The following is a 21,463-nucleotide window of genomic DNA, read 5'->3' as shown; positions in this document are numbered from 1 at the left end:
CCTATATTCATAAAAGTCATGTCTGTATTTTTCCAACAGGAGGTAATCTAAGTATCTTGCAAAATACTTCTCAAAGAGCCAGGAAATCATAGAAGTGTATTGAAATACAAAAACATTTATTTACATATTAAAACAGCATGAGCTTTTTTCTATTAAAAAAGCTGACATGTCAAATCAATGTTTTGATATTTTAAAACCTATTAAGAGTGCAGAAAAATAAATCAAAATTTTCTTTAATCACAAAAGAGAGAAGCTTATTCCCTGAAAATGATCAATGTGGATTTTTCTAAACTTAATGCTTCTGGTCAGAGTCCTACGAATTTAAATGTCTGAGTGTATAGTTACACGGTAGCATGAACACTGAGTTGTAACAATACACATTCTGTGTAAATAATCTTCAAGGTCGTCTGCTTAAGTCAATTTAACTAGTCCCTGTCTCAATAGAATGATACAGATTTCATTAAAACTTCATACTGCACGCACGCACACACACAAAACCCTGAATCCTTGTTACTTTAAGCCATATTCATATATATCCATATTGAATATGCATCAGAAACAAGCCACCCTCTTTAGTATTCACAGTTGATCCTTCTAAACTATCTGTCATTGTGACAGCACATTTTTACTAAGCAGCTCTTGGATGCTTTGTATACAAGGCGTCTACCTCTCACAGTCAGACATGGTAAACGGCATCACTCAAATTTCACAAATGAGGAAATATACTTAAGCCATGGAAACAACGTACATATTTATCATCAGGAAAGAAAAGAGTAAAGATTTTACTTTCAATATGCACTGACAAACTTTTCCTCCATACTAAGACTACATACATAAAACAAATTCAGTCATTGTAAATTATTCTGTCAATAAGCACCACTAGAGAAAAACAAGCAACATCATTAGCAATGATTGGACTTTCAAAGCCCACTCCTATTTTGCACTATAATCATTTTTAATGTTTTGTTTTTAGTGCTTACATAGCACTAATATAAAGAAAACATAAACTATTTAAGTCATTACCTGAGAATGCAACATTTGTGAAAATGTACAATTTTAATTTATGCCACTCTGTCTCACATTCTCACTGGTGTCTCTCCTTTGAAGGCCTCATCAGGCTGAGATCGCCAAAATCGGTCATTTATGGACTCACAGGAGTTCGGGAAACCACTCAACGGGAGGCTGATCAGAGGAGAAATTGAGAATGCATCCTGTGCAGCCTGGGTTCCAGCACCGAGCTAGGCACCGCCAGCTGCATTTGATTTGGGACAAGCTGCCCACCTCTCAATCCCTCAGCTGCAAAAAGGAGACATTGATACCTACCGTCAAACACCTGCTTTGAAGTAAAACATGAGAAAAACAGTTTAGCCTTTGGTAGGTGTCCACTCACAGCAAGCTTGGTCATTATGATGATGAGGATTACTTTTAATAAGTTAAGCTAGACCAAAAATTAGAAATCACCATAAAGGAGAAACATTTTAACTCAATAAGCATTTCCTTTTGAATGGATTGATAAAAGTTCTAATGATTTTTTTAATAAACCAAATTTTGTCCATTAATTTTAGATTTACCGGTTTATGGACAAGTCTCCAAAAAAAGAATTAGAGGCCTCTAACCTCTGAATACTAAGAAAGTAAAGTTTAAAAAAATTATGGGGGAGAGTATACCTCAGTTGAGAGAGTATGTGCTCAGCACGCATGAGGCCCTCAGTTCAGTCCCCAGTAACTCCATTTAAAAACTTTTATTAAAAAAAAAGGAGAATTAAAGGAAAAAGATGGAGGACTACAGAATTTTTTTAGAGAATCCACTCAGATTTAAGATGGGGAAAAAATATCCATTTCTCACAGGAAATCTTGAGAACTATGTAAACCGGATCTGAGTTGTCTAGTCTTTAACATTATTCATGAATTCATATTACCAAGTCTTAAAACTACCTGATAACCCACAGTGGTGATAGTGATCATAAAACCTGCCAATGCGGATCGAACTCCGGCTAGGACTGCTCTGTTCTGACATCTCTGCCCCTGAGGCCTCACCAGGCTGAGAGCACTAAATTTTGTCATTCATGAGCATCTCGTGTAAGTCTTCCATTTGTGCTTCTCAGTCTCCTCTCACCAGCCCCTCTGAGGGAAGCACTGTTATCATCTTCCCCACACGCAGATAAGGTCACTGAGGTACAGAAACTAAACCTGCTCCAGGTCACATCGGCATTAAAGGACGTCTGTATTTCTGCTGTTTTGCGATTGACAAAGGAATCTGAGATATCAATACAAGATAGACTGTTAAATAATCAAGTCTGTCAGCTCTTCACCTCAAAGAGCAGATACTATAAATTCCTGATGTAGAATGAGGCTGCCGCCACAAAATGACTCAGCTAGAAATTAATATCCAAGATGAAGCAGCGGATACACATAAATATTCATGACTGTCAACTCCTCTCACGGGTCTTGGCCCTTCACTGCCTGAATGGGGGTGAAATCCCCACCCGTGTCTGGGAGGGTAGCGCGGCTCTTCCAAGTCTCACCCAGGCTTCACAGGCTGTTTCCCTCTACAGACTGTCCTAAATGATTAAAAAGCTCACAAGATTTTTACACCAGCCAAAACTGAAAGACATTTCTGCATATGGAGCACTTTCTCAGGCTTAAACCATTTTTGCCTACACTCAGCAAGGGGGAAAAAAGAAACATGACTCTGCAAAGTCTCTTAGCCTTACCACTCACAGGAGTTGAATGGTCTCAGCACAAGATGACCCTTCACATTACAGGATGAGAACAAAATAAAGCCGCCCCAACAACAAGCACTCCCAGAGACAGCGCTCAGCAGTCTTCTGCACACTCACGGTTGTGCAGCCCTCACCACCATCTATTTCCAGAACACTTCATCACCCCAATAGAACACCCCTGTCACTAGCAGTCACTCCACAACCCCCCTCCACCCAGCCCCTTGCAACCATCATCTGCTCTCTGCCACTGCATGAGCCAATTCTGGGCATTTCTAAGATCACTGAAATCAACAATATGTGGCTGTTTGTGTCTGGTTCCTTTCAGTTAACGTGCTGTTATCAAGGCTTTCCCATGTTGAAGTGGTATCAGCATGTCTCTTTTTTTTTGAAAATGTTAAACTTTATTAGAAGGTGGTAAATACTATCAAAAATAGTAGAGTGGGGTATAAGGGATGGGGTTTCAAAGGGAAAAGGCCGGGTTGAGCAGTCAGGGTGGACTACCCAGAGCAGATGGCTTTTTTCATATTCCCCTTTATTTATTTTTTCTTTTTTATTCACTCTTATGTCTGAATAATATTCCACTAAATGGAGATACTACATTTTGTTCTTTCATTCAGCAGCTATATATGGATGAGGTCCAGAAGAATGAGTGTAAGTGGTGGCTAGCAGGGATGGCATTTAAGCAAAGGGCAAGATGTGCTTTCAAAAAAAAAAGTGAACAATCAGAGGCACAAGGAAATTCAGCGCGTTTCTGAGAAAGTGCATGGTTGCTTCAGTAGGACTGCCATGCAGGGCTGTGGGGGATAGTGACAGGAGACACAGTGAGGGAGTCACCTAAGAATATCCCCACTGCAAGCAGCTCAGCCAATTCTCCTCCCTCATCCTGTATTTTAGAGACATTTTTGCTAGCTTTTCTCTTATTTCAAGTAACAGTACTTTAGTTACACATCTGATCATCTGCATCAGACCACATTAGCTCCAAGCCACAGAAAATCATTCACTGACCGGAGCAGCTCCAAGACATAACATTGATGGACCAGGGAGTCCTGCAGCATCCCATCCTGCAGGCACAAACCACACATGTTCCCTGGTGATGTCCGGAAAGTAAAATGCATGGAAATATCTCACTGCTGCTGCACGACATCTGCCCACAAATTGCCCCCAAATCATGCTGGCACAGCACTACTCAACCCTCGCACTACCCAAAAAAAAAAAAAAAGAGAGAGAGAAAAGAAAAGAAAAGAGAAGAAAAGAAAAGAAAAGAAAATATAAGAAAAGAAAAGAATAAAGCTAAGAAAGCAAATTTAGGCTCTTCCATTGAAAACCAGCAACCATCACTGCCAGTATCTGAGCTGCAATGATCCTGACTTCAAAAACCACTGTGCAGTTACTATTCAAATGTGACAGACATATATGTATTTCACTTAGATGATATTACAATAGGATTTTTCTTTTCAAAATTTCCAGTTGCAACAATAGCACAAGAAAGTTTATGTTTCATTTTTAAAAAAAAACAATTATTTTCCACTTTGTTAATTTTGAATCTATTATTATTTTATAAAGGGAGCTATGCTGCAGATTATAAACCAAATATCTGGCTTCTGCAAACAAGACCTATATGACTTCACTATTTCAGAGCAAGCTTTAATGATGCTTTCAAATTGGGGGCGCTCACTAACAGCTCTTTAAATACTGTCAAAGATGTGCTATTATGTAATGCAAAGGGTCTACCTACACATCAACTCAGAAACCAAAGAAACTACACGAAAGCCTTAGTTTATCATTTTAAAATATTCCTATTATTTTGAATATTAAATTTCTTAAAAGATAAGATATTTTTTGAGAAAGACATCAGTTGTATTAAATTTCCTCTCACCAAGAAAGCAATCTTTATCAAGAATTACTACCCCTATGAAAATCCAAAAGACAGGACGTTTCTAGCTAAGTTAACTTACAGATCTCAACACAAGCCTAAATCCTATCTGCTCTCACTTGAACGAGCCCAGCAAAGTCCTGGGCTACTCTGGAACTTAGCTCTTCTGTTCCATATGTTGGCAGAGCTAAGATCATCACACAAGGCAGGGAAGGAGAGAAGAGGAAAGTCCACCTGGTGGCCTCCATCTGTTTACTTCCAGCCACAAGGTGTCGCTAGAGCGACCCCGCTAACAAGCCCTCCACACAAGGAAACCCGGCATCCACTCTGCCCCTGCGGTCCCCAAGCAGTCCCGACGCCCCTCTCCCACTGGTGGCCTCCGAGCCTGTGAATGGTCTTCTAATGACCCTCCCAGTTGGTGACACCCTCCCCCTCTTCCCCGCTACACACACACACACACACACACACACACAGCCAAGGCAGCCTTCCCAAAGCACAAATTTGATTACATCTCCCCCACTTCAAACCCATCAGAGGCTCCCTGGTAGAGTTCTAGCCCCACCCCCGACCCTGCTTGTCCATCCTCACCTCAGTACCAGGTCCCCAGTGACCTCAGGGGCCCCGTGACCTGCTGCTACTTCCCACTAGCCTCCAGGCTCATTTTAACTGTTTGTCAAGGAAGTCTTCCTTCCCTCCAACCTCCGCACTTTGGATTAGGTGCCCTGCTGTGTTAATAAAACATTTTAATCTAAGTCAACTTCTGACACTGCTAAGCTCTCAAGAAGCAAGTACATTTTGCTTACTACTGTGGGTCCACCCCCTCTCCCCTAGACACTCAGAATTGCGTGTTTTGTGAATAAAAGAATGAAGGGGTGGGACTCAAAAGGACAGGCAGAGCTGCTCTCCTAAGGGTCACTTCCTGCTGACACCCTTCACTGCCTCTTCTGTGTCAGTTCTAGTAAAAACCAAGCTCCTCCAAAGCCCTCCACCCCTAGGCCCTCTCCAGTGTCCTTCAAAGCAGGGTCACCCACCACCCTGGACCACACAGGGCAGTCTCCCCGAGTCCTCACCCCACAAGCCTTCAGGCCTCTACCCAGGCTGCTCCTGCCACCTGAGTCACCCTCTTGATTCCTTCCCCTGGCTGACTCTTACTCTGTCCTCAGAACTGAATGTAGAGCCAATTTCTTCCAGGAAGTCCTCCCTGATGATGTCCTTTAGCTCTTGGCTGGCTCCATCTACAGCAGCACTGCTTGGCGACCAACTGGTATTTGTCCACCTGCTCCTATGAGACCATGACCTCTTGGAGGCCACGTGGGAAAAAGGAGTGAGGTGACAAGAGGGGTGGGAAGAGCAAACAGGAAAGTCGCAGCTCAAGTCCCAAATTCAAGGATTCTGTCTCAGATAAAAAGAATAAACTGTTTCATACGTGTGTCATTTGGCTATGATTTTTGTGGCTCATGGAAAACAAGAGCTTGGTGTTCAAGCCTGAAATCCAAGTTACATGCAAAGAAATGTATATATTCATATCCAAAGGAAACCAGAGCTGCTCAACAACACTTTGCAGTTAAAATCCAAAGGAACTTTGATAAAGGCAATCTCCCTCTCTCTCTTTATTTTTATTTATTTATTTTTTTTGGTATCATATAGTTTTAGAAGTATTTGTATAACTAAGTGATGGCTACAGCCTATGATTCTGCACTGGAGTGTTTGGGGCTAAGGAAGCCCAGATTACATGCACTGTGTAAATGCAATCACACCAACACAATGACAGGCGCCCTAGTGGCTGAGCTGAAGTTCCAAAGCAGAGAAACTTATGTTGGAAGACAGCTCTCAGTAGAAAGTAAGAAATGAAATGTTCTGTACTCAATCTCATTAGCTTTATGAGCCATTAACAGATAGTATGTCTTGTCTAATGAAACCCCAAAATATATTGTCATCTTCGATTTTCTCCATCTGACTGTTTTATGCTAAATTTGGATATCAAACCCTCACTCCATACGGAAAGCTCAGGCCTTAGCTGCAGCACAGTTACATCCCGTGGAAGAAAGCCGATCAAGGGAGAACAGGAGAGTTTCCCTTCAGAAGCTGCTAAGTGTGGTTTTGCACCTGTATGTCATTTACAACCACGCCATCGTCAAAGGAGTAAGACCTTACATCTGTGGGGCAAAAAGCACTGCGGTGGTTCTGAACCATGAAAGAACACTGAGCTTTGTGCAACAGTCCTGAGGCACTTAAAGCGTACTTTCTCTGAAAGGCTCCGAAACTGACTCACTTCACCATTTCAGGTACAACCGGAATTAGTAGAGAGAACATGCCCTTGAAGTCTGACAAGGCCCTGCTGGAATCCTGCTACAGCATTTACTAGCTGCTAAATGAACCAATTCCTTAAACCTCTGAGGAGGCTTCCCAATCTTCAAAACGGGGCTGCCACCGCCCACTTGGGAGGCATGGATGTGAATGCAACACGCAAGTAGGGCGGCCGACTGGTACGTGACACGGGGCCTGGCTAGTTTCCCTCCGCTGCCCTTCTCCCCCTTTAAACTTGCACTGTTCCCCCTGGTAAGGGTGAAGCCCCAGAAACAGACTGCCCGATTCTTCTGTATATCCCCGGATACATACCTTACCCTTAGGAGGTCAGAAAAACAACTGCCTCCTCCCCAGTCACTATCAATATTCTTAAGAGTCTGGGTTTTTTTAACTCTATGTTTCAGGGAGACTATTCAAGAATTGTTCAACCACCGTTCTCCAGGTTGGCTCCTCTCCCAACGCCCATCCCTTCTTACCTCAAATCTTCTGTCTGATTGCCTTTTGTTCGTGGGAAAGAGAGTTCGCTAGGGTGCGGACTCCCTAGGCCTCCCTCCCTTCATCACAGGAGAGTGTGACTACATTCTCCCAACTCCCCTCTCCGACTCCAGCTTCTGAGGAGTTTCCCCTTCTGGACCCTGAAGCCTCTGGATCGTCTCAAGACGCGCACACGTGGCCAAAACCCTCTCTTCAGATTTCTTCCTGGGTGGGCCTGCCCACCCCCCAGAACCTTAAGGATAAATGCCATTGCTCTGAAATTCACAAACGCCGCTGTCTGACACACCAAAGCTGCATGGTCCGGGCTTTCCTCCAAACCAGACACAGCCCTGCGCCCCCTCAGACACAGTCTGCACCTCTTGAGATGAGCTGATCCACTTGCACGGCTGTGAACACCAGCTAAGAATGACGAATCCCAATGTGTATCTCTAGTCCAGCTCCTTCACCTGAGCCCCAGGCTCATAGACACGAGTGCCTCTTGGAAGTCCTAACTTGGATGACAAATGGCATCTTAAAAATGCCATATGTCAAAAAAAAAAAGGCCTTATGTCCACCATTTACTCTAGACTTCGATTCCTGGCAGGTACCTCCCAGGCTCCCCATTTTAGTAACAGCCCCAGCACCCACCTAGGTGTTTGAGGTCACATTCAATTTCCACTGTTCCCTCCACCTGGCCCTGCCCTGGAATCAGTCTTGTTATTTCTGTCGCTAAGCCAGTCTCAAGTCTGGTTCTGCAGGGAGCACGATGGAAACCCACAAGCTCACAGCAAGGTGCACTGAGTCACAGTCCTCCGAAGGGAGTTCCCTGGAGGGGGAGGCATCTCCTGCTGCCAGTCACCTCAGAAGGCACTGGATTCTCACAAAGAAGGACCAGAAGAAGGGACTCAAGGATCTCCCGTGATCTGAGGTTTGAAGGGCCCGAGGTCTGGGGGAGCTCCTAGTTAGCTGACACTCCTGTCAGTGAGCAGATGAGGATGGTAGGAACCCAGGCAAGTCTGTTCTCGCTCCGTCCCCTTTTCTCTCGGGAGCCACGGGAAAGGCCAGTTTCCAGGGCACAGACCGGCCATCACAGATCCCAGCCTGCATTTGCCAACCCAGACAGCCTAGACTCCTACTTGCGACACTTACTTCTGTTCTGTTCCCCCCCAGAATGTGATGGACTCTTTCAGAAAGTCTGGACTGTCTCAAGCGAGACCAAGTCAGTGAAGGATGAAGTGTCCACATTTGGACCAGAGCATGAAAGGAGAAACAAGGCCTCATGTCCAGCATGACGGTGGTGGCCAAGCCCTTTCCCTGGGTGAGATGAACCAGGGTCGGGGTGAGAATGCAAGGTCCCTTCACGGCTGACAGGGGTGTTGGAGACTCACTACCGCAAAATAACCACACGGCCGTCAGTGGTGGACATCAGCTGCAACAGACACAGAGTCAGCTATTTACTGCCAAAAAGGGGTAAAAGTAAAGGCCGGTGCAGGGAGGCCTGCACGGCTGCTGAGGCAAACCACAGACCCGGCTCTGAATGCCCACTGGCTGAAGCAGAGAGGAAGCTATGGTCCCATTTAGGGGTCCCTGTGTCCACCAGATCCAAGTGAACCAGCTCCTTAGGACAAGGCAATGTTTTCCTGATACTTAGAAAAACCAGCCTCATAAAGGGAACAAAAGAGTGGCATGGTTTTAGGCCCGCTCCTCCCCCTCTATGAATGCAAAGTAAAGTAAATGGCACTGGGAAGGTGAATGCAAATAAAAAACCAAAAAACAAAAAACCGGTGACTGCTTCCTCCAACAGCGTCCCGTGCAGCTGCTCACCCCCGAGCCGGCCACTTCCTCACCAGTGACCGCCGGCCAGGAAGCGCCGTCACGCACGTCACACAGCGACAGCCAGGAACCGTGTGCCGAGCACGTTTGTGTAAAAGCCAGAATCAAGCAAGGTGCTGCAGATTTTGACTTTCCAAGTTTAAATACTCCATGAAAAAAATCCCTCAGCAGCCGCCTAAATCAATTCGCATCTCACTTCTTCAAAACAAATAAACAAAATTAGTAAGAGAGCATTTGTTACCAAATATAAGGACGAACTAATAGGTTCCTCAAAGCAAGGACTTTAACATATATCAAACTCCAGTGGGTGATGTGCTAACATAGCAAAAATTCCAAAAAAGTAGAAAATAAGATGACTAGGATAATATACGAATCATGGCAACTGTTAAGTTTTTGCTTTTTATAGCGATGGAGACGGCACAGAGGGCGATCTGGCTATTCCAATGCAGGGTGTGCACAGCCCACATTTTCAGACCCAACAACATGCTCACGGGGTGGTATAAGGGAAAAAGGAAAATAGAAAAAGGAATAGAGGAACAGCCAAAATTAGAAACACACGAGAACAAAAATGACTTTGACAGCATTTACAAGAAATTACGTGAGTGTGATGAGGACAGGGACGCGGGGACGGTGAGACCCACCCTCACCTCCTGATCCAGGGAAGGCAGGGGCCTGAGGGGAGCGATGCTGCCGGGGGACCCCAACGTGGTCAGCGCCCCAAACCAAAACTTCACCTAGATGCGTGTAGACAGCTTTTGAGCTACAAAATGTGGTCGCATTTCAAGCTGGACAACTTTACTCACTCCCACCAAGAGGAACAGGGGAGAATTAGGTTCTGCTCCTGAACCAAAGCATTGTTTAAAAAATTAATGACTGTGTAATAGTAAAAGCAACAATGGAGTAAAATTCACTGGAGGAGAACGTGCTTGACCCGAGCTCACTGGCCACGTTATCTCACTGACGTTCAGATGCTGGCTGAGCCCTTATGGTACCAGAACAGACAGACCCACCAGGAGGGAGGTTTAATGCGCTGCTGTATTTTGATGCCAGCAGCCATGCCTGGTACACGAGGTTCTGGGTAAACAATGGTGACAGTGTCAACCACTATGGGCTAAGCACACATCCAGCTACTCCGCCAAATCCCAAGGGCAGACTTCAAAAGGCAAAAACAAGCTGGCATTCTCTGTTGGCTCTGCAGAATCAGAGCCAAGCAGTTGCTGAGCAAAAATGTCACCAGTGCCTCCTATGACAAAATAGGAGGCACTGGCGTGGGGCTGGGGCAGGGCTCCAGGCTTCCACTGATCACCCACCAGTCTGTCCAGGGGGTGAAGGAGGTCCCTGCTTTCATTGCACCGATGCACCTACCTTGAATGACGCCTTAGGACTCAACAGGAGGTGACAGGTGAGGTGAACGGAGCCAGCCTTGGTGTAGCACGGTTCTGGCAGCTATGCCCTCAGCAGTGCCCAGTTTCTTAAACCTGACACCTCATCTCCAAGGAGCAGAAGTGTAGTGTGGGCATGTAGATCACAGGGCCCTGTGAGGACAAGTACAGATCATGGCCACGACATGCCTCTCCCCTTCCTTAAGCCATAGAGGAATGTCCGGGGAGGAAGTGAAAATTATTCCAGAGCCTGCCAGGCACCACACGCAGGTGGGACACGGATACCCTGTGTCTGTCATTCACAGGACTGGTGTGGATTTTCTTTTTATCAATTCTCTGGCATCTTCTCCTCCATCTTACCAACAACAAGAAAGTAGAATCTGACCTTAGAATCACAGAGAATCACAGAGCCCCTCCTGCACAGCGGGCCCGGCAGCACGTGCCATGTCCTCCGACCGTCACCTGTGGGACCGCCATGAGCGCTCTCCAGACTCAAGGCCCGAGGCCGTAGGCCGGGGGGACACAGCTCACCTCACTCTCCCCTGTAAAGGGGGACCACCTCTCGGCAAAGACGTCTCACCCTCTTCTGCCCGAGGGACAGCTTGAAAGATATACAGGGAAACATAGTAGAGGGTGAGGGGTTAGGCAGCCCAGAAGAGATCATCTGCACTTCCAAGGCAGAGTGGGGTCTTTGACCTAACCACAGGGACAAAGTGAGGACGAATTTTTCCCTGCTGTGTCCCATACACCGTGACATGCCTTTCCCTGCGTAAGGAGCTAATTCGGAAGCCCCTGGCAGTGTTTCTGATGCCCTAACTTGGCATGGTGGCTGTCAGGCAGGGGAGAGGGCCTGAGCCGTGCTGGTGCTGGGCCTGGGAGGCAGGAGACATCGGCTCCACCCTGAGCTCAACCAGCACCTCGTTCTGCGTCTCGGGATTCAGAGTCTCATTTATAAGCAAAGGGATGAAACTGTCCCAGGACAGGCTGTCCAACAGGAATGAAATGAGAGTCATGTAAATAATGTTTTTCAGTTGCCACGTTTAAAATGTAACAACAACAAAAAAAACCAAGTAACTGATTTTAAGAACAGACCTTACTTATTCTACTGTATGTAAAATACTATCATTTTGACGTGTAATCAATATAGAAAGTAACAAGATATTTTATATTCTTTTTACTAGACAAGTTTCAGCGTCTGATGTGCATTTGACCTACAGCACATCTCAGCTCAGACCGGCCTCCTCCCCAGCACTACTAACAACAGTAGCTGTGGCTACTCTATTGGACAGCAACTCCAGGGGTCCCCCCAAGTGTCCTGGCTGAAAGAGGGGAGTAAGTGTCCACACTAACCCTAAAAGGATCTCTCTGAAACAAAGGCGGATTTAGTTTTAAACGTCTGAAAACCGGCGGGCTACACCTCCTTCCCGCCTTGGCTACAAGAAAGCCCTCCTCCTTGATGATCCCATTCTGGATGTAGGGAAGCAATCTGTCACACAGCCAGGGTGGCCCGGCCTTCAGGTTGACTTGCCTGCTGTCTGTGTCCAGTCCCACGAAGTCCTCCTTCTCAAATAGGATGTAGAGGAGGGGGGTCTTCTCCCCAGAATTTTCGGGGTCCCCATCCAGCCACTTGGACTTGGGCAAGATGAAGAGTGACTCAGTGAAGTCGTCGATCCTCTTCTCCACCACCCTGCAGTCCTCGTAGATTGAAGGCCACGTCGGTGTGCGGCTGCTCGGCCACCTCCCCATACAGCACAAAGACAAAGAGCTGAGAGTCGTAGAGCGTGGTGCCATACAGCTCCTCTGTGCGTGGAGCTTCTAGAAGGTCTTGGCCAAGAGGCAGTCAGTAATGGTGACAAGGCCCATGACATTGCGGTGGGTCTGGAAGTCACTCCATCCATTCTCGGGCGCATAGAGATACCTATAGTAGATACAGAGTGCCCACTGGGAGCCGCACGGTCTGATCTGGCTCACCAAGGAGATTCCATTATAGATGCAAAAGAAATTCTCTAAGATGATCCCCACAGGTTGGACCACAATCGGGAGAGTCTGGCGGTCCTCAGCGCACTGCATGTAGTCAGGGGCGTTCATGTTGCAGGCGCTGCCGAGAAGGGAGGGTAAATCGATGTACATACTGTGCTGTGGGCTGCGGGCCTCACTGGGATGCGGCGACCTGGTGTGCACCAGCCAGAAGGCAAGGGAAGTCCAAGCAAATCGGGGATAAGTTTGTCCTCAGCATCTGCACATGGCTACTGAAGCTCAGATCACATTACCCAGCTTTTGGTCTAGGCTTCCATCCCCTGCAGAAAAGGATCATTTCTTGTTTTCTGTTTCCAAGCACCTAGGCAGGCCCTGATGCAAAGTCGGTGCTCAAAACTGCTGAATAAATGAATGAATAAAGGAACTGCTTCCCCACCCCTCAGCAGGATATAATGCAAAGAACCATAGTAGGATCAAAATATCTGGATTTCAACGCCAATTTATTTGAACTCCTAAGGTGCAGAATAATGGGTAAGAAAACTTGCTTTGGGGAGGAGGGTACAGTTCAGTGGTAGAGCACGTGCTTAGCATGTTCAAGGACCTAGGCTCAATCCTCAGTACCTCATTTTAGAAAAATGAAACAAATAAATAAACTTAATTAACCCCCTCAAAAAATATTTTCTCCATTCAAAATTCAAAAAAAACCACCTTGCAATTGACACAACATTGTAAACTTGACTATACTTCAATTAAAAAAAAAACTTCTTGCCTTACAAGAATATATCTGGATTATGGAAGTTTGCAAATGTAAAATGCCTAGGGTACCATTTGCATAAGAAGAAGGAACTGTACAAATGTACTATCCCTCATTTATGAGCTATTTTTCCTTTGGGGAGATTATAACCTCTCAGAGATATTTTTCTCATATTAAAAAAAAAAAAAAAAGAAAACATTACCTGATTCTCCATACTGCTGAAGAATCAGATAACCCTATGAAAGCATCTGACCCACAGAGTTTATTCAATAAATGTTTGTTGAATGAATGAATAAACAAGCAAATTGAATGCTGCTCCCTGCCACAGACCATCATAATGGTACTGCTTGGAAATGCCATGCCCACGTTCCACCCAAATCTTCACTAACCACGTGGGTGACCTGGGCAGACCTGTGTGCTTCTCTCAACACCAGTTTATTCATAAATAGAAATGAGGGCAATAACACAAACCTAAAAGGGTTAGTGAGTCACGAATGAATAGTACCCCAACTTTGCAAGATGGAACTATTAAAGAAAATTGGGCAAAGAGTCCATAGGCCCTCTCCATATTATCTCTTACAACTACATGGGAATCTACATTACATCTAAAAATAAAAAGTCTATTATTTTAAAGAGGCTATTGAGTTTAAATCAACTCACCATCTCAAATAAGGAACACACAGTACAAATAAGAGAATGCGCAGCCCATGAGATGCACTCAGTAAATATTCCCACTGAACCCACTGGTCCCTCCAAATTCAGAGCATGAGGATGTGTCCTCGTGACCAGAGGCCACTGCACCTGAAGCTAAAAAAGCTAATGGTCCCCACTTTCAAAAGCCCCTGCCACCAACCTAGGTCTAATTTTGTATTTGTAATTTTTTTCTTTTTATAAAATAGAAATCCCCAATTGCATAGCCTTCAGGTCACCAAAACCTGACCACAGAGATCATGATGGCAACCCTCCTTGGTGAAACAATAAAATGAAAAGCCATTTCCACAAGACCTGTGTGTAAATCTACTAGGGAACTTCATCCTGGACTGAGAGGAAGAGGACTGGGGAGGAGGGGGCAATCTGAGGCACACAGACCCATGGGCCACCTGTCCCACGATGGACATTACACTCAACCCTCACCCTCCAGGAACTTCAAAATACACACAGACAGAGTGATGTGGACAATATATATGTATTTTTAAAGAAATTCCGACTCTCTAGCAGGTCTTGTATCTACCGAGACACAAATGGCTTATGTGTATAATGTTTCACAAAAGCCTTAAAACATTACCACCCCAACTTGACACATTAAGAAACTAGGGATAGAGGTTTATCACATTGTGCAAGATTAGAGAGATGCCACATCAGAAACTGTATTTAAACCCAAGCCTTTGCTCCAGTGCTCACACAAGAAAGTGTGACATACTGCCCCTTTCCTGCCCTCTCCCTGCAATCAATCTCTGAAGAGTCTTTTCTGTGCCACGTGGAATCACAATCACATCAATTTACCACAAAGAGCTATGTGACTCCTTGGAGGACGTGTCAAAATCTAAAGGGTTGTGATGGGAGGAGAGATTTGAATTTTCTGTTTCTCAAAGGAAACATGGCTTTAAAAGAAACTGAAAAGCACTTATCTAGTCTAAGCCCTCATTGTGTAGAGAAGGAAATGGAGGCTCAGAAGAGATGAGGAAAGGGACTTATTAACAAATATTGCCTCAGTGCAGCACCAAGCCAGCCCTGGGCCCTTCTGGGGGAGTACCTGGAAGGCCCAGGAAAATGATTGTTAGAAAAAGGAAAGAGAAGAAGCATACAAGGCCCTGTCTCTACACCACCATACCATGAAGTTCCACCAAATTATCCAGTATTGGGTGCAGCCAAAATTTAGGTGGGCTAAAGAGGTTATAGAAACCTGGAAGTCTCAACCATAGTGGAAATTCCAAAATTTACTGTTTTTTTCCAAGTTCAAGCATCAGTTCAGTGGGCGCTCCATACGAGGGACTACACGAGGCCTGGAGTTCTCCCAAATACAGATCTCTATTATCACGTGTGCAAACCACACACAGGCCCACCAGAAGAAAAACGCCCACACATAAGATGGAACTACTGAAACAGAAAAGAGCCAACCAGCATATATTGCTAGCAAAAACGGTGCTGCTAGAAATAGACTCATGGACATAGAAAGCCAACTGTTGTTAGCAGGCAGGAAAGGGAGGATTAACAGATACACATTAATAAATATAAAATAAATGACAAGGACCTACTATATAGCACAGGGTACTATTTTCAATTTCTTGTAATGAGTTGTACTAGAAACAATCTGAAAAACATTTATATACATATGCATAAGCTTATAACTGAATCTCTGCTGTACATCTGAAGCTAACATGGTAAATTTACAACACTTCAATAAAAAATAATTTTATATAATAAGTAAAAATAAAAGCAACGCCATAAAAAAAAAAGTAAAAGAACACGGTAATCCCCTTAGCTGTAGGTGGTGGAGAACTCTGCAAGCACCAAGTCCACTCGAATACTCCAGCACTGGCGGTCTCTCATTCTAACCATCAGAGAATCACTTGGCTTCTACGAGGTTACTTTTCTTTTCAGTGAAAGGCTACAGTTCCATCTAATGATGTATTGAATCTCATCATTCACAAACCCAAGAATTAATGAGGATTTCCCATAGGCCTGGCTCTGGACAGATGAAAAGATAGGGTCCCAGATATATTCATATGTAGAAGAAGTTTATGCCATAAAGACATTAATTCTTCCTGCTTTGATAGACAGATTCATTGCAATTCTGATTAGAATTCCTCCCAGATATTTCATGGAATGTAACAAGTTAATTTATGGTCAGGAACAGCCAAGAAACTTCTTTAGAACCACCACTGGGAAGGGGTGGATAGGTCATGCATTTCAACTGGTCTTTCTGATGTGATGAAAACGTTCTGGAATAATAATGGTTGCACAAATGTGAATATGCTAAAAGCTGCTGAATTGTAACATTCAAGTGGGTGGACTTCATGGTGTGTGAACAATATCACAATAAAGCTGTTATATGAAAAAATCCTTCTTGCCAATTATTTTTCCCTCTATACTACTAGTCTGTCCCACAATTTAAGTAAAACAAACAAACAAAAAAAAACAAAACAAACCAGATTTTGCCAGGAGCTCTTTAGGAGTGCAATGTCCCTGGGTCTCCAACGCCTCAGGTTGTGCTGTTCCTGTTAACACACAGTAGCTGGGCTGGACTAGTTACGAACTATAAGTATCTTTTTAAGATCGACGGTCTCACGTTTCACCCTGGGAGAGTGAATGATGGAGGATGAGACAGCCTCATGCCTTCAGCTCATTTTTAACTGAACCAAGCCCTGCTTTCACCACTGTAATCCCTCTCAGTATAAAAACATGTGACATCAACAAGCACCGCCATCATAACACCTGAAAGTGTTCAAGGTACTTATCTGGGGCAGAAATCCTGATCAAGGAGACAGAAGCTCCCTCAGCACTGCCGCTCCCTTTTCCCGACTCCACCAGGAGAAGCTGGGAGTTACAGCCGCGGGCTCTCAGCCTGGGGAGCAGCGCCCACGCCGCTAATCTGGACCTCAGGGATCGGGAAAGGGAGAGGAAGGCAGCCCCGGGGTCGCGGGGCAGGGAGAGCGGGGTGGGGGACGCGGGCTGCAGCCCCGCTCGGAGGCCAGCCCCAGCCCCAGCCCAAGCCGCCCGCCCCGTCCGGGTGTGCAGACCCCGCCCGCCCGGGACACAGCCCGCCCAGTGGTGGGGACGGGTCGGCGGCCAAGGAGAGGAAGACCGGGAGGGGAGGACTCGCCGGCGGGAGAGGGGAAGCGGACGCCAGCCGCGGACTGAGGGGAGCCCGGCTGGGCCAAGAGGCGCAGGGGCACACCTGGCCCTGGACAGCTGTGGCCGGGGCGCCGGGGCAGGTGGCGCGGGCAGAGGGGTCTGGCCCGAGCAATCCAGCTGAACACACGCTGACTGGCGCCCTGGGGGGCTGTGACACGCCGACCGCCCTCCCGCAGCCGCCTCACCCCTTTCCCGATATCCCCTCACCTTGCACTTCCACAGCCAGAGGCCCCGGCCCCAGGCAGTAGCCAAAGGCCTACAGGGCGACAGAGCTGAGAAGCCATTGGGGCCGATCCCCGGCTCGGAGCTGGAGCTTCCAACCCGCGGTCCAGCTGGCAGCAACTGCGCATGCGCAGGAGGGCCAGCGATCCGCTCTGGGTCCTGAGAGAGAAGGGGAACCGAGGGAGGGAGAATAGGGGAGGAGGAGGGGAGGCGGGGAAAAGTGGAGGGAGACACATGGACAGGAGGAGCAGAGGGAAGGCAGTTATCTGGAATTGGGAGGGGAGTAACAGAGATGGGGAGAAAGCGTTTTACCTCTTGTGGCACCCCGAAGGAGGCAGCAGTCCTGCCTATACACCCTTCTCTTACCCGTCATTGCCCACAGCTCATATTTTACGTCCCTGGCCCAGCCCTCCAGCTAAGGTCTCTGCAGAAACCCTACGGGTATCATACCCGTTGCCCCCACAAGGAGCTAGGTTTACTGTTGCTCAGGGAACCAAGCACCCGCAGGTGTTGTTTCTCAGAACTACCTTGGGAAGAGTACATATTCCCCTTTTACACGCTGGGAAACAGGCAGGCACGATCTCTGCCTTAGCTCCACTGTCCCAAATGTTGGGCTGGCAGGGAGCGCGAGGTAAAATGTCAGAGCCCCAGAAGGAGCAGACTGCCTGAGTGTTGGTGTAGAGTCCCCATCCCTCCTGGGTAAACCACACCCCAACCTCAGGGAATAATCAAGGGCTCACCGTAGGCCCCTGTGTGTGGGAGAGCTGCCCTCAGTCCCAGTGTCCAACTTGCTAGGTAGGTAGAAGTGTTATTGAGTCCAAATTCATTCTCCTCAGTGCAGGACAGGCCAGTAAGTTGGGAGACCAAGTGTTGGGGCATGGAATAGCAAGTTTCTGTAGACCTAGATGGCAAACTAATGTCCTGGAAAACCATCTCCCCAAGTCACAATTCAGGCTGCTTTCCTATGTGCTTGGTTTTTGCAAACTTCTTGGTGTAGGAATTCCTTCTTGTTAGAATCCTTTGTTCTTGCAGCTATCTCCCTGGGTCAGATCCCTGTAAACCTCCAACAAAACAAACGTTATTTTCTATTCTGCAACGTGTTATCTTTATATGATTGGAAAAGTGTTAAATACCCTTAAAGGTCAGAGCCTTCAAAATAGGCTCTCCTGTATATTTTAGGCTCTAGGCAACATTGTTTTACAAGCAAGAAGAAGCCTAGGAGACAGAGCACAGGGTTAAAGTCAAAGGAACAGATCTAATATGGAGTCAGATTTCTTCTTTTCTATTACTGTGGCAGAAGCCACTTGAGGATTTAAATCCCTTAAAGTTAAAAATAAGTAAAACTTTAAAGGAATTTACATACATTGGTGGGAACTTGCATAGCATATCTGGAAAAGCACACAAAGGATTGTAAACATTGGCATCTCCAGGGAGGCATGTAAGAACAGAGGATGAGGGAAAACTTCTTTCACTTGAGTATTTTTTGCTCTGTTTGAATTTTTTTAACCATATGCATATATTTCTTTTTCAGTTAAAATAAATGTGTAATGGAGCAAAGGAGTAACTAGCTCAGCAAATACAGCAGCCATAGACTCACTGAGTCATCATTTTCGATTTAAGCCAGGAAGCATTGATTGTCTCTCTCCTATGTGCCCAGTGCTGTTTTAAAACTCTTTTATATATTTTTTTAATAAAATAATAACATGCTATCCCTCACCCCTGCTCAGGGCTGGTGGGAAACCAACTGAGTTTTTATTGAGTTGTTTTCCAAGGAGTAGAGATGAGTTATAAACAGAACACAACTTCAGGGCAAAACAGGCGGACTAGTTTTCCAGCAGGCCAGATAGCGATGACGGGTTTTCAATAGAGGCGCACAGAGGCTGAGAGAGAAAGCCTCCAGGACCCTACAGAAAGCTGCCCACAGTGCCTTCTCCATGGCACTACTGAAATAGGAAAGAACAAATCTGACTCCATATTAGATCTGTTCCTTTGACTTTAAACATGTGCCCTGTTTCCTAGGCTTAGTCTTGCTGTTTCTGCACCTTTTGTGAAACAATGTTGCCTAGATCCTGAAATATACAGGAGACCCTATTCTCAAGGCTCTGACTTTGAAGGATATTATCACTTTTCCATTCGTATAAAGATAACAAGATACAGAATAGAAAATAACATTTGCTTGTTGGAGGTTTACACGGATCTGACCCAGGTGAAGAGCTGCAAGAACAAAGGATTCTAACAACAAAGAATTCATACACCAAGTTTGCAACAACCAAGCATTCCCGCTTCCCCTTTTTAATATAAGAAGAGCCTGAATTCTGACTTGGGATGATGGTTCTCCAGGACATTGGTCTACCATCTTTTCCGCTGGCTTTACAAATTAAAGCCGCTATTTCTTGCCCCAAATCCTTGTCTCCTGATGTGTTGGCCTATAATGCACGAGTAGAACAAGCGTGGACTCGGAAACACAAACATACATTGAAAGTACGCATTTGGTATATTAAATGACCTGCTTCCACTCGTATTCCTGAGGTTTTCTTCTCTTGACCACTCCTACTATATTTATGAAAAACCTGTCATGTGGACACATTTCCTTCTCTAGCCACTACCCTTCCATGTAAAAACTGATGCCAAGAAGGCAATGGAAGTTGCTAGAAGGTATTACCTGGCCAAAAAAGAGCAGAAGTGGGTTCTGGCTGATGTTCAGGAGCAGGCCGGGGCACCTAACAAGATGTCATAAGTACGGATAGACAGCTGGGCACCAAAGGAGAAGCTTCTAAACTTCCATGAGGGAATTGTTGGATAGGAAGGAACAGTCCCAGACTATAGCTCTGATCCCACCACGAGCTTCCTGGGCAAGGCTGGGCAAGTCATTTAAATTCTCTAGACCCGTGCTGTCCAACACGGGAGCCACCAGCCACATGCAGGATTATGATGTTATTCTGTAGCCAGACAGAATTATAAATAAACACTTTATTGCAAAGGGTCAGCAGGTATAATATTTAAAAACATTATTGGTTATCTTGCCCTAACAAGTTATTTTTGTATGTCTAGCTTTCTGTGGGTTGTAATGCCTGCAACTAATGTTTCCCTTACAGTGAGGTATTTTGAAATTATAAGTTACTGGACACAGTACACTCATATCACAGTTGAAAAAAAACTGATCTAAATAAGCAAGGTGATCTGACTTAGTAGTTATGAGCAGGGGCTCTGGGGCCAGCCTGCATAAGTATTAATTCTCACTCTCCCTCCAGGGAGTTCTGTGTGAATCTTGGACAAATTATTGTTGCTGTTGTTGTTGTTGTTGTCATTGTCATTGTTATTATTTGTGCCTCTTTTTCCTTACCTTTTAAATAGCGAGGAAAATGTAGACTCTATCCCCTACAGTGTTGGCAGGATTAAATGAGTAAACGTCTGTGCTGCCCACTTCCCTGGGTTTCAGCATTCTCCAGGCAATCAGTGCCAAACGCAGTGGCATTCTCCACTTTCTTCGTCAGTCTGGGATTCTGTAACAAATTACCGTGTGTCGGGTGGCTTAAACAACCAGCATATTCCTTATGGTTTGGAGGCTGAGGCTTTCAAGGTCAATGTATCTGGGAGAGGATTGCCAGCTCGAAGATGGCTGTCTTCCCACTATCTTCATGGCCCAGAGAGGAGAGAGAAGCAAGCACTTTGGGGCCCTGTATAAGAACACTAATACCATTCATGAGGGCAATACTCTCATGACCTCATTTTATCCTACTAATCACCTCCCAAAGGCCCCGCATCCTTATATCATCAACCTGGGAGATGAGGTTTCGACATATGGATTTTGAGGGGATGCATTCAGTCCACACATCGGCTAACTCTCCCAAACATGCAGTCATCAAACCTGTAGCTAATTTCAAAATAATGTTTATATCTCTCTGCCCATTTCCATTCCTACATCTACTAACACTGAAGCCCTGCTACATTTTATTTCTTATTTTCCTTGTAGAGGTTTAATTGATTCCTCTAACTCCAAGGATTCGCTCACTCCAGTCTGCTTGACAGCCCTGCCAGGTAGGACTTCCTTAAAACACCTTCCC

General features: G+C 45.6%; 1 protein-coding gene across 1 annotated transcript; it reads right to left on the bottom strand.

Annotated features, from left to right (window-relative positions):
- Positions 1-877: 877 nt before the first annotated feature.
- On the bottom strand, positions 878-20,836 carry LOC140693987 (uncharacterized). The gene is made up of 4 exons (XM_072957487.1): positions 20,743-20,836; positions 18,140-18,300; positions 16,758-17,665; positions 878-1,182 (listed from the first exon to the last, which is right to left on the bottom strand). Exons 2-4 carry the CDS (start codon positions 18,276-18,278, stop codon positions 1,150-1,152), a joined length of 1,080 nt encoding a protein of 359 aa, XP_072813588.1. The 5' UTR covers positions 18,279-18,300; positions 20,743-20,836; the 3' UTR covers positions 878-1,149.
- Positions 20,837-21,463: the final 627 nt, after the last annotated feature.

The sequence above is a fragment of the Vicugna pacos genome, unplaced genomic scaffold (assembly GCF_048564905.1).
Source record: "Vicugna pacos unplaced genomic scaffold, VicPac4 scaffold_20, whole genome shotgun sequence".
NCBI lineage: Eukaryota > Metazoa > Chordata > Mammalia > Artiodactyla > Camelidae > Vicugna > Vicugna pacos.
This window is presented reverse-complemented; position numbering and strand designations above follow the sequence as displayed.

Excerpts from the sequence above, each read along its gene's own strand:
- LOC140693987 (XM_072957487.1), bottom strand. The coding sequence starts at position 18,278 with ATGCCCCAACACTTGGTCTCCCAACTTACTGGCCTGTCCTGCACTGAG. Across the intron at positions 17,666-18,139 it reads CCCACACACAGGGGCCTACG|ATAACTGCCTTCCCTCTGCT; the intron begins GTGAGCCCTTGA and ends TCCCAATTCCAG. Across the intron at positions 1,183-16,757 it reads AGTACCTTGAACACTTTCAG|CCTCCCGTTGAGTGGTTTCC; the intron begins GTGTTATGATGG and ends TCCTCTGATCAG.